The sequence below is a fragment of the Vigna umbellata genome, chromosome 5, assembly GCF_029865625.1.
Source record: "Vigna umbellata cultivar VRB3 chromosome 5, Vumbellata_1.0, whole genome shotgun sequence".
In the NCBI taxonomy this organism is placed as follows: Eukaryota; Viridiplantae; Streptophyta; class Magnoliopsida; order Fabales; family Fabaceae; genus Vigna; species Vigna umbellata.
The window spans coordinates 23894089-23913311 of NC_142169.1; the positions used below are offsets into that span (position 1 = coordinate 23894089).

The 19223-nt window shown below is 33.1% G+C and overlaps 1 protein-coding gene across 1 annotated transcript; it reads right to left on the reverse strand.

Annotated features, from left to right (window-relative positions):
* Positions 1 to 2945: 2945 nt before the first annotated feature.
* Positions 2946 to 15855, reverse strand: LOC124832914 (C18orf8). The gene is made up of 12 exons (XM_047307250.2): positions 15696 to 15855; positions 15391 to 15605; positions 14408 to 14667; positions 12714 to 12867; positions 12350 to 12459; positions 12169 to 12256; positions 9087 to 9419; positions 8944 to 9018; positions 7308 to 7825; positions 6687 to 6795; positions 6415 to 6594; positions 2946 to 3440 (listed from the first exon to the last, which is right to left on the reverse strand). Exons 2-12 carry the CDS (start codon positions 15556 to 15558, stop codon positions 3264 to 3266), a joined length of 2172 nt encoding a protein of 723 aa, XP_047163206.1. The 5' UTR covers positions 15559 to 15605; positions 15696 to 15855; the 3' UTR covers positions 2946 to 3263.
* Positions 15856 to 19223: the final 3368 nt, after the last annotated feature.

Genomic DNA, 19223 nt, shown 5'->3' on the forward strand with positions numbered 1-19223 from the left:
CAACCAATGGTGTAAAATATAAATTTAGACTCTGACAGTTTTCAAATTTAATTGCTGAATTTGATATAAAGATGGATGAGACAAAAATAAAGATGAACAATAATAAATTATGTGAAAGAAAGATAAAAAGTATGAAAAAAAAGAAGAAGAAGAAGAAACATTTTACTAATACTTTATGTGTAGTAATGACCTCCAACTTTATTCTGAAATTCAATATTTTAGATATTTTTTAAAGATTAAATATGTTTTTAAATTTTAAATTTTGATGTGAAATTAATTCTTTTTCTTGAGACTTTAATAATACATTTTTGGCATTAAATTTTAAAAATAGATAAATAAATTCCTTTTAATTTAATTACACTAATTTTTCTCATATATTAATCATAATTTTATGATAATATTTGATTTGTTTACAGATATATTTTTATTTTAATGTTTTCTTTCTAAAAGGTGTCAAAAAGTATAAAGAAGTGCTAAATAAAATGTGTTGGACATATTAAAAAATTAATATAATTGGATTAAAAAATTATATCTATTGGTTTTTAAAGTTTGATAATCAAAATATATTAAAATTTTAGATAAAAATAAATTCTTATTCTAAGTCAAATATGTTAAGAACTGTATATAAATATATTTTAAATTAATGTAAAGTAAAGATAAAAATTAATGTTGTTGATGACTAAGTACAATTGTTCCATATATTTTGATGTATTTGTTCATGTGAAAGATATGTGAGTGAGTGATACAATAAGCACTTGAGAGGACTTAAAGAACAAATTGTAATTGTTTTACATAAATATTATTTTATCCTTTATTGTTAGTCAACATTTGTCAGAGCAATGAATAGCTTTATTGAAAATTCAAAAGTAGTATTAAAATATGACAGTAAGTGGTTAAGTAATGAAAATAACATCATTCTTAAAAGAAAACTTTACTTTTGACTATTTTAACTAGCAAGTAGACAGATGACACAAACTTCCTGTAATAGAAGAACAAATGGTGTTTTTATCTCCTCATGTTCAAAGACTACTAGGCTGCTTTCAGATACTAATTAAAATGATAACATTACGCATTTTCAAAGATGAATTTGATCATTTACCCCTCCTATTCATGATTTCTTCTCATAACTTTATCTACTCAGTGCAACCTCAAGAAGGTTATGAATTCCCCTTTCAATTAACTTTATAATTGTCTCCATCGATGCAAAGATAGCTTATGCAACGTAGGTAGATAAATGACTTTAAGTTTGTTCAGAATTATTAAATTAACACTTCCATTGAATTGAATTATATACAAAAGAATTGCATTGAATTCATATATTAACTTAATTTTTTTAAAAATTCAATTCTTCGTATGACTCTCTAATAATTTAGTCTGGTTGGTAATAATTCAAACAATTCAAAAAATAATTTAGTTTAATTGATTAAAATCATAATATGGTTTATTTCATTTCGTTTAAATCATTACACTTAGGTCTCTTTCTTTCTCAAAATCTCATTTGTTTTTCTATTTACGTATTAGTGGATCTTTCTGCTTAGGATTCATATAGTGAGTCCTTTATTTATTAAACAAAAGTAAAAAAGATTTATAGAAAACAATACACAGATAGCTTTAAAACTTTTATTAGTATGTATTGGATGACCTTATTATTTTGGTTTAATCTTGTGGAGTAGTTCAATCATATCTCATTCTTTTTTCTAAAACAACAAAATGATGTTGCTTAAGGTATAATTTATAACATGATTAGTTTTTCTTTCTCACAGTTGTAGTCAATTACAACCACGACAACCAAAACAAAATACTATAAAATTTCAACTTCTTTTCCGACTAATGACCACTCATTGCAACTGCTTTGGTATGGGCCTATGTTTCTTTTTTATTCGTGCATCATCATGCAACGCAAGCTTACATAATGTTTTTTGGTTTCCGACTAAGATATTTTCCTAGCTTTTTTAATGCATGTGAATAAAATATAAATTTAATTAATTACTCAATGTTTGAGACCACATAAGAGAATATTAATAATGTGTTATATTAACAATTCAAGATCAGGTTTATCCTTACATTAGTAAATTGTTGTGTTGTGTTCACTTATTTAGTCAACAACTCCGTTTTTAAGAACATCATCAATGGCAGCTGGGAATTATTACAAGAAACCTAACTCTATAATGAAAAGCTGTTACAAAACCATGCAATCATAACAACATTATTTAACACTGTTGTAATGTATGTTTCTCTTTCTTCAACATTTTAGGGTTAATTGTTTGTTATTATTTTTAAATACTTGTAAAAGTTGAGCGCTTTATCAAATAATAAGACTATTTTTTTTAATAAGGTTGTCGAATAAAAAATGACAGAAGATAATTATAAAAAATTGTATTTTTTATATAATGATATAAATATACTAATACTACTTAAATAAAGAAGGAATTATTAGTTATAATTTTCACGTTGGAGTTAGAAAACATCCTTCTCACTCTTCCATGTGCACATATATATTTTGTTTGACAAATGTAATTTGTTTAATATATTTTCAAGATCAGTGGAAAGAACTTGTATACTTTTAATAATAAAATTTTAAACTAAATCATACTGCATTAGATAACATTTGAATTTTTAGTTTTTTTACTTATGGTTTCCTAGTTTTTGTTAGGATATATTGTTACAGAATATTTATATTTTTCATTACTGACTACTTTTTATCGGATAACTTATTCAAGTCACCTTTGTGACACCGGTGATTCTTTGGCAAGTAGAGAACATAATGGTTTGTGTTATTAATGAAATTAAACTTACAGAAAATACCAACACTTAGACATTAAAATGTTAAGAGAACTAGAATAATACAAACGGATAGCAAAAACAAAAAAAAAAACAAAAAGTTAGCATGCTACAATATTAAGTTTTCTTTGGCATCTTAATATAAATTAAATACTTGGAATTAATTACATAAAAATGATGATATTCATATCCATTTGGAAATTTTAGCATCTTTCCGAGAACAAAAAATTCATTACTCTGTTCCTTTCCCTCCCAAAATGTATGTAATGTATTGAACAGTTATGCAATTCAGTCGCAAAACTCAACCAAAATATCTACTACAGCTAGTCTAACTAGGGAGACATTTATTTAACATACAACATGAAACCATTACCAAATATGTTTCGTATCTAAGAAATCAGACGTCATAGCCAGATATTCCTAAGGTTGAACAAGGATACATTATAATGATAATGAACCAATTTCAACTATTCTTTTACTTCTCAAACAGTTATGGATGAGTTCATTTCATTCAGTATACGGCAGTATCTATTATGGTCCGAGGTGTTTTTGAAGCCAGGAAGGAAATCTGTAAAGAACCTTAGAACCGCAGCAAGATGTTGAGAGTCGTTGGAAACAAATGCTGCTTCTAAGAACAATGAGGGCCGGATGCTATCCACCTGAAAATTAAACAAAATCATAAACACAAACATTGCGATACTTGTTTCCTTATTATATGTTCAATCACAACATAACCATACTAGAAGTAGTTTGATATTAGATTTTGTACATCAGGTGGAACCGGAAACCAACCATTTACCATTAATGGAAATAAGCATAATAAGTGCAAGATATATCAATTACTTAAAAACTAAGTAGTCTTTCATTAGTGAAAGCTCACAGAATAACATCAGGACTGGCAGTCTGGCCTGACAGATCCAGGAATTAAAAAGTGACAGCACAGCCCAACCCAATGTCAGATCAATAGATCATTTTAACTTATTTAAAAATAAAATTACATCCAAAATAAAAATGTACTTTTAAAATTCCAGTCATTTAATTAAACTAATTTTCATTTTCAGATTAGATAATTTGATATAAAAATTATAACGTGTGTATGTCCTAATAAACCAATATTACTTTTAATTTTTCTAAATATAATTACTATTTTAAAATACGAGCTAACAATAAATTATAGCCAATTATTTTCTGGACCCCATCATTTCTGGAACTCAATAAACAATTCCGGAATTTTTTTTTGCCGAAGTCAAACATTACCCTCCTTTTATGGAAAGCAATTTCAGGAAGGATTTGATGGGGTGGGAGAAGAAATTTGACGAGGTGGGGAAAGCAATTCACTCTGTTCTGCGGATTTTTTGGCCGGCACATTGGAACAAGTTTATTTAAACACCTATAATCAAAACATCTACTTTACTGATTTCCAAAGTATCTATCAGCAACGATATTTCCCTAACCATACCAACAACTTCAACACCCTGTCTATGACCATAAAAAGTTGGTCGGCAAGGTTTCAATGAAATAAATAACAATATCTATACGCGATACCATCTCATAGAAATATAATCCGTCCCAAAGAAATTGACGTGGTTCAATCACTTCAACTCCGTATTTAAATTGATGAGAGAGTAGGTGAAAAAAACTATTTTAGAATTTAAATTTATCTTCATTTTCCTTTCACTTTCTCTCTAACAAACAAATCAAAAGGCACTCCTTTTTAGCAGTTTATTTCTTTATTTTGCTTTTTCTAACTTTGTTAGGAATTCAAGATGAGTTAAAAGTTCCATATTAGATAAAAATGAGTAAGATGACTAGTATATAAGTAGAAAGACCCATAAGTCAATGTCTTAAGGTTTTAGATTAAAAGTGACGTCATAATCTCTTATATGGACCTATTCACAACTCATTGGTGACGAATCTCCTTGGTGTCCCCTCTCGAAAAAGCCTCAGTTGTATTAGAGCGATGATTTATCCAGGTGACAACTTGGATGAGTGCAGTATAAAGTAGATGAAGAACCTAAAGTTTAAGGATTCCTTATTTTAGGAGAGAGTGTCCCATTGTAGAATGACGGTACAAAAGATGATCACCACTATGATACTCGTGCTTGAGACACAGGTATTCCAATGTGGATTGGACTCACACTTGAAGGGAAGATTGTTAGGAATTCAAGGTGAGTTGGAAGTCTTCCATTGGGTAGAAATGAGTAAGACTAATATATAAGTAGAAGTACCCATAAACTTAATACTTTAAGGTTTTGGGTTGAAAGTGGTGCCTTGGTCTCTTATATGAATGTGTTCACGACTCACTCGTACTGAATCTTCCCTGGTGTCTCTCCTCAGGAAAACCTCACAAACTTTAGTCCTTCCAAACAAAGTATTAAGTGTGTTGGGATGGGTCACTTTACACTACTGAGGTGTGGAAATAACTAGACATGCCCATGCAGGCAAATGCAGTCATGGAGTACTCTGAAAAGTAGAAAGAGTACATCATATATTTATCCATCTGAATTTGCAATGAATGTTGGCTTCCGTTCTTGGAACATAGGGGATGAGAGTTTGGAGGAACATTCTATAAGGAATACACGGGGCTTTAACCTAAGTAGCCTGGAGGTGATGTTTTCTTCATATCCCAGGATGAGGTTCATATACAAGATCTGGCAGGAATTTCTGGGAAACTTGCTCTCTCATTAAGTGTATCCTAATGCAATTTATATATGGGCGGACTAGCAATACAAGCTTCCTGTTTAACAGGTTAAGGGTTACAGGGAGGCAGCTTCTGCAGGTTGACAGGTCAAGTGTGGGGGGTCAAATTTCCGAGTTTGTTTAGAATGTGGACGAAAGGGCATTTAGTGAGAAACAAAATCAGGTCTATAGAGGAGATGTGGTCTTATTGATTTATATTAAGAGGCTTAGACTTCCTTGACCCACTTGCCACAAAGGAACCCAAAATCAAGGTGATTGATGAAGCCTGATCGACTGGTGGGGTTTCCTTTCCATAAAAACCTACCAAATATAGTGAGTTGTAGCTTTTTATGGCATAGGGATCCAGGCTCTCTTTCAAGATGGCCTCCTTTGCCCGCTATCATGTGTGTCTGTTCAGGGTGAAGCACTAGGTGATGTGTACAAGATTTCTATCTGGAGGCACCTAAACCATACCGTTAATGGATTTTGAAAACAGTATAACACCTATACTTTATTTTCAGTAAAGGACTATCTATCTCCAGATGTTGGGAAATAATAACCTATCATATAGGGGATAGCTGTTTTCTATAGCAACAATCTATCTCCAGATGTTGGAAATAATAACCTATCATATAGGGATAGCTGTTTTCTATAGTACTAGGTGATGTGTACTAGATTTCTATCTGGAGGCACCTAAACCCTACCGTTAATGGATTTTGAAAACAGTGTAACACCTATACTTCATTTTCAGCAAAGGACTATCTATCTCCAGATGTTGGGAAATAATAACCTATCATAAAGGGATAGCTGTTTTCTATAGCAACAATCCATACAAGTATCAAAATTGCAACACGAGAGTCCCCAGTTTTCCATTATCTCCCGGATCTCTTTGCTATTTAAAATACTATATAATGACTACTTCCTATACCAGGAGTCGGCACAGTAAGAAGTTACCCTGTTTTTCCGTGCATATCTTAAGGCTTCAAGGTAGTATCCATCCTGCACAAGCAGCAAAACATAATCATGATGTAAACCTAATTGTCTCAGCATATCAAGACCAAGCTTCCTAGTCTGAGCATTCTGGCGACCAGACTCTAGGAGTTGAAGTGCGACTTCCTTAGATGGCTCCAGAATCTGCAACCAAAAGAGACACGTCTTAGAATCAAACAAATCATAATGAACATAAAAAGGCTTCCAACCTTTACACTTATACAGAACTTTCTAACCTTGTTTAAGACAAACAACCCGAGCTCTGCATAACGTTCATTGCGAGCCAGAAGCTGAATAATTAATACATACACATTTGGGAGTACACGTATCTTTTCTGAATTTGCACTGTAACAAAAATAAAGAGCGAAGATTCAAAGTAGTGGAAGCAAAATTTTCTAGATCAAGAAAAATATAGCATAAAAAGCACAAGAATGTACATCATTTAAAGTGAACACCTGGTACAATACAACCGACCAAGTATATGTTTACATAACATCCTATATCAAGTCCATGGCTGGCTAATGGCAATTGTTAGTTTTCAGAATTTTCTGGACTTGCCTTATTTACTTACAAATTATGATATAAGGACAGTGGACCAAACAAAAATCCATTAGAATCTAGCAGCATTTATCTTTATTATCTTTCTAGATAGTTCAGTAATTGTTTAGCATAATTCAATATTCGTCAGGAAGTTGTGATGTAAGAAGTATTCTCTTGATAACAGAGTAGTTGTTTTTTATCATCTTAGTAATCATTCTAGTTAAATAAATCAATCTGCAAAGCAGAAAAGATATTTCAGCACATTCAGAAAATTCCTTTCTCATTTTTTTCACACTAACTCAATAACAATAGCATACCTGTGAAGGAACTCAATAATGATAGCAACCAAGTAAGAAGGGTCTCCAACCATCTCTTCATCAACAGGAGAAAAGACAAAGCTGTACATCTCATCTGGTGAAATTGCTGCGGTAGTAAGTTGGGATTCCTCTTGCCCAGATTGAAGAGATGGTTGCATAACATAAGCACTGTGGGCATCCTTTGAATTGTGTTTTGGATTTGCAGACTGAGACTCATCATCAGAATCCAAACTTGAAACAGTTGAAGCTTTATTAAGAGATCCACTGTCGACTCTTTCCATAGACTCATGAATGATTGATTTTCCAATTAAATCTCTTTCGATAGCAGATACCTCAGCGCCAGTATTTTGATCAACAGAAGTTGATGTCTTTTCTGGTTTCAGTCTCTTAAGATAGTTACCAGTTTTAATTGAATGGGAGTATGAGCTGACTAGTACATTTACAGCCTTGGAAACCACGGGCACAGGCCTGTGCTCTAGAATGAGTGTACGTGTAATACCCAAGCACAATTGCTTAGCCTGAAAACAATGGACGAGGGGACATTTTGTGTAAAAATTAATTATTTCAAACTTTCAAACAGACAAATAAGATGAGAATACTGTTAATAGCCTATTTTTTTTTTTTGTTGACAAAATGACATTCCAGGAAATATGTGTACAAAATCATTTTCTTAAGGAGCCAATTCAGATTAGCTTTCTTCCCCCCATAATCACATTCCAGAGTTCCACTGATATACATTTATAAATAAAGGATAAAAGGAATTCAGTATTCCCACGTCTAGCATGAAAATTGCAAGGTGCTTCCAATTCCCAATAAAAAAGTTTAGAATAATTATATTTAACAATCCTGAATACAGCTATGTAACACCTTACTTCCATAATTGAAAACCACTATAGCTTTTCTTGACATTAAAATAAAAATCATTCTTTTCATAGGGTAGATGATATCAATCCACTGTTAAATGTCCATTCAATGCACTTTAGTTCTCATGTTGCACAGAGGGACAATAATAAGGTGCAAAAGTCCCCTAACTAAATGACTTGAGCAAAAAAGCATGAAGTCACAGCTAACTTTATTTCAAGGACTCAAACTTGTTAAACCTAGCAAACCATTTAAGTTAAAAAAAAAAAAAAGAGGATAAGTTTATTGCATTCATTATGCTAAAGCTGGGATGCATAAAAAGAAGTTAATGCATAAATCTATGCCAAAGGACAACTGAGAGTGGCAAGTGATATCAGAAAAACTTTATTGTACAAACTAGGTTAAAGCCAGGGTGTGTGAAAAAAAAAAACATGACACTTTTTAGCTTAGTAACTTCCATTCTTAGTGTAACATCTAGAAGTGAGAGGTTATCATCCAGCAGGGTAATAAAACTTGCCAAATTTGATAAGCTAAGTTTATTTTAGGATCTCAATCAACACGAATTAAGCTAACTACTGGAACTGTAATGGCAGCTCCAACAAATAAAGTTTTCAATACACATTTGTGGGCACAAGTCCTGTTACAAACTAATTACAAGAAAATCATCTTGTGTATTGAATTAAAAAGAAATTACCAATAGAAACTGCTTCATTATTGAACCCACAAGAATTAATCAATTAGATGCATTGGTATGACTAGGCCGGGAGAAAGATACCTTGTTAGCTTCCAACCTCCGCCGCTGCAGGAACTCTAATACAGATGGGACCTCTGAGCTACTGGCAGAAATTGCCTGCAAGATAAATTATTCATGAAAAAAAGCACCTAATTTCAGTATTGAAATATATGCAGATAACTGACCTCTATGTCTAAATTGAACTTCCACAATAACTTATTGGCCACATCACACACAAGGTCAGGCACTAGGAAAGTCCATGCATTGGAGTATGTAACTGCTGCATGATTACTCAAAATATTACTGTCAGAACTCTCACTTTCTCTGCCACTAGATTGAGATGAAGTGCTGGATCTGGGGAATCCCCTTAATAATAGAGGAAGTGGTGCAGATATTGGTGCTCTAGAATCTGCAAAGAGATCATAAAGTATAACAACCTTTGCATCAACTTGATGAATAAGAAGTACATTGTCGACCACACTCACGGCAATCCTGTTGGAATAAATTGGAAAAGAGCCCTGCATATACCATTGACATCAGTCCAATTTTTTCAAGTCCATAGTTCAATGGCAAATTACATAAATACTACTTTCATACAAGCTCTAGGATAAAATTACATACCCCATATGGTCATATCATATCTTATTTGTGTAACTAGTTAAAATGCTTTACTCTATTACTATATGGCAAGTGTTTAACATAGTTATAATTGCTTAGATTAGAAAGTAAATTAGTATATACATGGTTGTATTCTTGAGTAGCCCATAGAAAATTGTAAGAAAATCAATGTGTATTATGTCTTGCATATGCTGAGATATTTATGTGTGGTAACCTTCCTCCTTAAAATCTTTGAAAATTCAATCTTTGTTTTTTATTTTTTATATTCATTGTAGGACTACTTGGAGAGGCTAAATGAGGAAGAATCGAAGAGATTTTCCACTCATTTTGGAGCATGAAAACATGAGCATTGAAAGGAGATAGTTGAAATTTTCTTGCTGTCTAGTGTGTTAAAATGCCTAGAAGTTTGTTTGAACATCTAGAACCATGTAATGTGCAAATTTAAACTTTAAACATCCAAAGTTGCTTCTTGTTAGAATAATTACATCTATGTATCATCATTAAGCCTAAGTAGGGTATACTGTGCTAGATAATTTATTAGTTGTACCTATAGTCGTACCTTGTTCTGCACCTAGGTGTCTAGTTTAGTTCCTTAATCTTTCTTGTACTCTTGTATAAGCTTTTCATAATAAATAGATTATAAGAGGGACCTCTGAAGCCCTCCAAAATATATTTCTTTGCTTTTAATCTAAAGTTGGTATCAAAGTAGGTCGATCCCGCTCTAACTGTCTTCGTCATCTCCGGCACATTTTTCGCCGTTATTCACCATCCACCATAGTCCATTGTTGCCGGCCACCACAGTTTTCACCCGCGACCACTAGATCTGGAGTGCCTCTCTAAGCGACAACCAACCCTGCCGATGCTGAAGGCTAATTCTCATCCACATGCTGCCATGCACTCAACCTAAGTCTGCCGCTACCAAGCGCGTGATGTCCATGCACCGCCTTCCACTTGCCACAACTTCGTCGCACCATTGTCGTCAATGTTGGCGGACCTTGTTGTCTCTGATTTGCCCTTCCAAGCTTCGTTCCAACATGAAGTCAACCTTGTGGAAGTGATCCTAGGGCTTTTGTTTTTCCTTGCTGCTTTCGCTCCTCGTTGGTTCCTTGCTATTTTCGTCTCCTTGGTCAACAATGGCTACGGGAAATGCTATTTCATTCTCTTGAAGTCCTTGCATTACTTCCAAGAAGCTAAATGGACAAAATTATCTATCATGGGCTGCATTTGTTGAAATGTGGTTCATTGGCCAAGGACATCATGACCACCTTGAACAAGATGAAAGCATGTCTGTGTTGAAAAAACTGAACAATGGAAACAAGCGAATTTCCACTTCTGTGCCCTGTTGTGGCAATCCACGAAACCAAGACTTTTGATTTTAGCTTTCAAAACATGCTACCTCCTTTTGGAAGAAAGCTCTAAACATCTATGCCAATGATATCCAACGTCTTTATGATTCTACAAACAAGCTTGCATCTGTCAAAATGGCTAACCATGATATCATGTCCTTCGTGATTGAAGTCCAATCAACTACGGAAGAACTAAAGATGTTCTTGCAAGTCAAATCTTTTGGAGGAAATCAAGAAGAAACTTGACAAATATTTAATGGTGATGATCATTTGTGCTTTACACCCAAACTTTAATCACGTGGGAGATCAACTCCTGACATTTACGATTTGTTCTCTCCCTCCTCCATGGCTTCTTTTGTTGTCTCTTCCAATTGCTCTTGTTCCACCACTGTGTCTAACCTGTCAGTCTATACTAATTACGTCAATGTGAACTTGTCCATTGATAAGTTAGATGACACTAACAATGCAACTTGGGTGTCAGACATTAAACTTGGCTTGAGAGTCAAGGATTTCTTGATCACCTTACTTAAAGGGTGACTAATATTACTCCTAGTGAATTTCCTCATTGGAAGAGAATTGATGCTCAGTTATGCATGGTTCTCAAGAATACCATTCATTCTTCTTTAAAACAAATGTTTTGTGCCTACAAAATCTTTTCTAGAAGTTTAGGATTAGACAAAATTATTATACACCAATGATACCCAATGTCTTTATGGTGTTTGTCACGAACTTTTCAATGTTGTTGCTCCTCGAAGTCAAGACTCTATGGTTGATTATTTGGATAAGATTCATGCTGTTGGAGTCTACAAACAGGACTTGATAAATGATGAGATCTTCAAAAATACAAACTAATGTTTAATTCTAGCTTTGGTTGAGAATTGGGAATAGCTAAAGAAAAAGGGTTTCGGTAGCACAAAGGGTTAAATTTCAAGGAATTGAATTCAGCCTAAAGTAGCAAATTTGGACCTGAATTGGTTGATAATCAATTGGATCGAAAGCTGAATTTAATTACTCAAGAGAAAAGCAGAGAGGAATTGAACCCTAGCTGCAGTTCATCATTGTTACATCAATTTTGATCTTCAGAGTTGTGCTTTGAGCTCTGCTTTTGCATTCTTTGTTCTGTTCTATTTTTGGAATCACTCAATGCAATGCATCTTTATTCAGTATTTGAATCTAATCCATGTGGGAACAACCACTTAATTACTTAATTCAACTTGGTTAGAAAAGTTTTCCAGATTGTTAAGCAAACAAGAAATTGAGTGAACTGAAATAATAAATCATTCAGAATTCGAGAAAAACCAACCTGCTGTATTACTGCATCACGATATAGCCGATAAGAATGGAGCAGCATAGCAACTCTATCAACTTGTAAGCAGTATATCCTACCATAACTGTGGTTGATTGTTAAAGACATAAAACGTTAAATAGGAAGCTTTCCTAATTATAAAGGTATAAGTTCGATGAAGTAAATAACTTATACATACACAGTAACAATAAAGACATCTTCAGCTGCTAAAACAGGCTTATTATTTGCCTCAGATTTGGCCATAACCATCTCAAATCTTGGCAAACGAACAATATCTGCAGAAGAAATCTAAGAAAGGCATTGCTGTATTAGCCAAAAAAGAAATAGCACAGGAGCTGTATCAGTTGATATTCTAAATTAATACTCATGAGTCACAACAAGCACCATTACAGATGCTGCATTGACACATGCCACTCTTTTCTATAAAAATAATGATATTTAGCCTTATTTTGAAAAAAATAAATAAAATACTATTCTTCATGTTAAATATCTTTCTGATCTAACAACTACAAGAAAAAGAAGCAAGCAATACAAACTCTCACCTGAAAGCCATGGAATGTCTTGCACTGCATGCCAGAAGCAAGAAGAACCAATCGACTTTCATGGGTGTAAACATACCAACTCACATTCAGTTTCTTTGTTTGCACCAGTTGCAGTGATTTTGACTCTGAATTATAAGCATACAAGTCTAGACCACTGTTTAGGAAGTTTTTAAGTCAGTATATACATAACAAAATGGAAATAAAAACATATGGGAAAGAGAAATATTGATAAAAGAATACTTGGAAAATCACATAGAAAAGCTAGCTATTGTTGGAAAGCCCGACGACATTTAAACCCCAGACTAGAACCTCATAATTTTAATGTGGGTCAAGTCACATTCCAAAAAATTGGATCATAACATGCCTTGTTGCCTATGTGGGTTGGCTGCACTAGCCCTTTATCTAGTCTCTGACACACTACAACGGTAGCGTCACCAACTCAAGTCACCTTTTTGCAGCTAAGAGACATGGTGAAAAGCTTCGATATTGATTAATAATAACAGTGCTAGATTTAGTCTAAAAAATATAGTTATGTTTGGCAGGTGTAAGGACTTGTAGATCCCACATTAGAATCTCACAATTTAAATGTAGACTCATCAACGGCAGCATGTGCTCTAAGATTTTTTTCTTTCCGGTAGCCACTGTTCTTTGAGCATTTTTGCTTTCCAATCGTTGTCATGTTCTCTAACTGTTTTTTACTTTCCAGCAACCGCCATGTCATGCAGCCATCGTGCCCTTTGACCATTTTTAACAAGTTTGACTCATGTTTCAGTTTGAGAAGGAGTGGTAAAGATATGATTTTAGATGACGAAACATATTGATGATTGATGGTTATTTTGACAAAGAGAAAGTCATGCTTGGGAAACATCTAATAGCTTTGTCATTATTAACTTCGTCAACTTTTGGCAACCAACTAACTAATATGTTTACTAAGTCTCTAAAGCAGACTTGTGTTGATAACATTTGTAGCAAGTTTGTTTCATTTTATGCATATGTTCCAACTTGAGGTGGGGTATTAGAGATAGAAGCTGATTATGTTAATATGATTTAATTACACTAAATAGGGAGATATGATATGATTTGATAGGAAAATTTCTTATCAAATATTTCTCATTATTAGATATTGATTTTGTTCCTTATTATTATTATATCTCCTTTTCACTATAAATAAGAACACTTATGTGTATATCCAACTCACAGAATTCATTATATTCTTTCTTTGTTTCTCAATTCTAAATATGGTACCAACGTGGTACCATCCTCCATGATCTGTTTTGTCACTAATCCTGTCAATAACTTCCTTTTAGCATTATTCCATTGCTCAGCTAACATGTTAGCAGGTTCTAGTGACAGACATCTGAAGGGTAGGGCAACCAAATCATAACGATCTGAAATAGATGACAGAATAAATAATTCACCAAGACTAAAATAATTCAAGTCTCTTATTCCATTCAGTAATTCAAATACGTTTATAAAAATGATTGATCCAATGAAGCTTCTCACAAACCTCAAAAAATCCAAATAGATTAATTATCCTCTAAATTTTCAAGATATTGTAGGATTGCAAATCTCCGGCTAGGAAGCACTATTACTAGCATTTGTTGGGTTTCTTCTTAATTTAACAATCAGAATATGTAAAATGTAGATGCATATCAGATCAACAAAGAATAGATGAATAAATAAGCTAACCATACCTTGTCTTAACAAGAACAATATCACACTGTTGACTATCTGTCCAAAAAAACCCAAGTATACTTTCTGATTCTGGCCTGCACTTATGGCTAAAAGTACCCCCAGTCTCTCTATCCCAAAACTGCATCTCATGGTTTGATCGCTGGATTGCTATTACCTTTGTGTCTAAAGAATATCGAATAGCTATAATAGGGCCTTCACTTATTGAGTCAGCGGTTTGATCAATTAGAGGATCAAAGAGACCAACTTTCCATGAAAAGACCTAAATGATACAAACACATGCAGACAGTGTGATCATGTGATCGAATACAAAAATAGAAAAATGAATTACCATTTTGAAACAATTCAAAAATCTGGATATACAACTCGTCTTATATTCGCTAGACCTTAAATGTACGAAGCATATCACAACATAGTAGTCAATAACATGGAATAGTGGCGTAGTAAAGCCAAGCAGCCCTAAGCTGCCATGGCATTATAAACCAATTTTTACCACTGAGAAACTATTTAATTTTTCTTTTTGGATTAAAGTTGTGATTTCAACCCCCATTTTGTAATGCACTTTTTGCTTCAGAAACATAGAAAGATTTGAAAACCTTTTGTTGACTAGTCAACAAAAAATTACCTCCAGTTTGATAAATGCCCTTTCACACTTAACCAAACCACTTTTTTCCATTTGTTCCATTCTTGCTTCTTCCAGTCAATTTCCTAAATCACAATCTACAAATTTTTATATAATTGTAATTTTACTGTTTTCTTTCATTTTTTGACTTCATTTCTATCTTCTCCTAGATTGATGATGATTATGTGCTTATTATTTATCATGAATTTCTTTAATTTTGGGATTTTTTTGTAATTTATTTCCATGGGCAGTATAAATTATTTATATTGTATTAAAATAGTGTCCATCCTGCCACACCATTTTTTTTCTGGAGGCAGTATTGCTATCTTAGATTTATAACTAACATAACTGGTATCATATTACCTGGTCAACTGTTGGAGAGAGTACCAACTTATTTCCATCATCATAAAATAATCCACTAGATCCAGGAACATTGCACCGAAGTGGTGGATAATGAATGTAAGCGTGTGAAAGACCATCAGATCCACTCAGACCTATATTAGGCTTTGAAGTTGATGCTTTTCCAGACATGTTATGTTCCGTTGTTAACACAATGTGTAGCGGATGAAAAATAACAACTGCAGCAAAACTCCAATTTTTTTTATTTAAACTCGATAGTAAAAGGTAAATATATGATTAACAGGAGACAAAAGTGCAGAAAGTTAAACCTTTGCCAGCAACAAGTTGTAGGACTTCCTCTTAAAGTTACGATTGAGAACTTCTTCCACAAAAACTTCTATTTGTCACCATCAAGCTTTCTAGTTTGCTTTTTCAGCAGCCCTCAGAACAAGGAATTAAATGGGCTTTCACTTAAACCTTCTTTTTTAGCTGTTTGGAGGAATATTTTGAAGCATGAGAAATTTATTAGAAATGTCAAAAGAATGGTAACAATTATACGTAGAAACAACAAAACGGTTTCAGCAACAGAACCAGGAGAGCAAAAAAAGTATAATCAGAAGCAGCTCTGACTCTCAAAAGTCATGATCCATTTTTTAAGGGTATGATTGTTTAAGTTTAAAGATAGTGATCGTATGACACAGCTTTGCTTAAGAGCATTTTTTTCAGAAGCTACTATCCTTAACTTCTCATAAAAAACACTAAGAGTAACATTTTTGAGGTTTCACTTTTTTATTTATTTAAAAAAATTACATAACTAATACAATCTGTCAATCCTATGTTTTCATTAAACAAGCCTTTTGATTATAAAAACTCAAACAAACAGGCCCTAAATGAAGTGTGCAAAACTGTTTATCTTCAGTCTTTCCAAGAATATTGCTAAAAGAGAAAAGCATATAAGCTATTTTTTTTTAATTAAAATGTAAGAAAGAACATAATAACTGCAATGCCAATAGTAGAATGCAATACCATATTCTGCATACAACTCTTTAGTGCCAGAAATTCGTTCACACACATATCACGTTCAATGTCTGGAACCTTCACTGCAACACAGCTCCCATATGCTTTTGCCTATTAGATGAGGTCTTAACCAAATCAATGTTTGTGTTTGTGTCCAACCATCAGAAGATAGTACGGAGAAGACAAGAAGAGAGTAGGAAAGCACCTATAATACAACCCAGTCTATCTCTTTTCTAACTACCTGACCTAAGTGATAATCGCGCTTTTAAAGCGTTTATCAAACTAATAAGTTAAACTCGGTACTTCTTGCAATTGGAAAAATAAAATCAAGCCAGCCATTTATCGAACGTACAAACAAATTGTATAAGTTATTCTGTATAGGAGTCTAACCACCTAAATTATGTAACGAAAAGGTTCTACACCCAATATTTCATCATCTAACCCAAAACCAAAAGCACATTTCTGGCTTGATCTACGTAAAACAAAATCAAACCTCAGATGCACAATTCACTAAAATACGCTTGAGAGTAGAAGCGGTATTCTTCTTCTCCTTCATGTCGACAGCAGTGCAAAATCTACATAAGCCGAAATTAAACAACAATCATCTGTACCCTACCAAAAAACCAAAGCAAAACCAAATTATAAACGTATTCGTATTTCGAAGTTTCAAAGAAACTTACATTTACTTATTAAACCACCACCGCTAATAATAATAGCTTAATTCAGATTTCTAGAATCACATAGATTTTCACACCGGGAATATCAGTAAACGAAGAAGATAAAAACCCCTAAGGTACCTTCGCCCAATATGCTTGCACAAGTAATCATGCGAGAATAATAGAAATTGAAAAAAAAAACATGAGATGAAGAAAATCGAGAATCTGCATAAAGCACGTATGTATTCGTGGAAAAGGCGACTAGAAAACAATGGAAACGTGAGAGAGAGAAATTGTTTACCATCTCAAGAATTGGGCACATACATTCTGCAACAGAATTAATTGTAGATCACGAAGCGGGCTTATAGATATTCTTCTTTTCAATTCAATTCATAATATTAATAATGCATAAAAACGATGCTGCAGTGGAACTACCTACCAGTCGCATTGCTTGTGTAGTTGCGACTCACTGGATGGTTTTCCTTTCGTCCACGCTGAATTTCGCCCGTGGACCCAACGGGGGAGCTCATATTGGGCTCGTTATGGTAATAGTAAGGCGGGTACTTCTTCCTCCATCCACTTTTTTCGTCCTGTACCCCCATAAAAGTTATAATCCCTAAATTACCCTCCATTAGTTATAATAAAAAAAATTTATGCCTCCTTATTTTTAATATTTTCTGAAATGAATGTTCTACGTATTTCTCAATCAGGAAAATGCTTTCGAGATATTTAATCTACAAAATATAAAATAAATATATATTTTAGATTGGAGGTTTGAAAAGTATTTCTAGAAATAAAAATATCTTTTTTAACATTTATTTTGAAATTTTTTTTATAATCTAACTATTCTAGAAATTATTTCTAAATTTAAATTTTTTTTAAAAAATAGGTATTTGGGAATATGAAAAAAAAATCAAAATGAGTGTTTTGGAAAACACTGGATCTAGAATGTATAAAAAATATCTTTGTGAAATGGTGAATGCGAAAGATGTTTTCAAATCAAATTTCTTCTTTCAAATTGAGTGTTTACCCCCACTTTTGTATCTTCATCTTTGTATCTTCATCCTCTTCATTCATTCCTCATCATAGGCAATACCTCCAAAGAAGGCAATAGGGTACACAAATTTGGCTAATTGAGGGCACGATTTTAATGGTGAACACTTAAATGAAGATCAAAAAGTTGAACTACTCAGGTCACAAAATTGGGGTCCTTTTTTATGTTTTTATTATTGCTTTCAGCTACACAAATGTTGCATAGAATTATAGCAACGAGAAGAAGAATAGGCAATTACTTATGGGTTGTGCATAATCTCACACTAATTCTTTCACGCAATAATCTTCTCTTCATTTTTGCAACACTTGATAAGTTTTATTAGGAAAAGAGGTGCAACAAAGAAGGATAGGTACAATTGCACATCAAGCAACACTTCAAGGTTGAATATGGAGTGAGATGTAGTTACGCATGTTGAAAAACAAAACCCACATGTAATAATTAAAACATCAAAGAGGGTCTTGATTTTATGGTTTGGGTGGTTCAGCTTTCTGATCTTCATCTAAGTGTTCACCACTAAAATCATGCCCTCAATTTTTCCAAATTTGTGTACCCTAATGCCTTCTTTGGAAGTGCTACCTATGTTGAGAAATGAATGAAGAAGATGAAGATGCAAAGGTGGGGATGGACACTCAATCCAAAAGAATAAATTTGATTTGAAAACATCTTTCGCATTTATCATTTCGGGAACATATTTTTTATACATTCCAGATTGGGTGTTTCAAGATGGAGGCTAGAAGTACAAGTCACTACGACATTGGAAAGGAAGAAAGGATGATGGATATATCATTTAGGTTTTTAATATAATTTTAACGAGGGTTAAAAACTATATATTAGGTTTTGTGGAGATGCAATAAGAAAAAAAAAGGGGTGCATGAAGTAGTAACCTAATAAGGTTCGATGCAACTTTTGGACTTTTACTTCTTGTATCTCATTCAATCCCCCTCTCCTTCAACAACCACATCAACATATATACATATATATATATACATATATATATATATATATGTATATATATACATATATATATATATATGTATATATGTATATATATACATATATATATATATATGTATATATGTATATATATATCACACTTTGTTGTTTTATCTTTTCATTCCAAGCATCTTTAA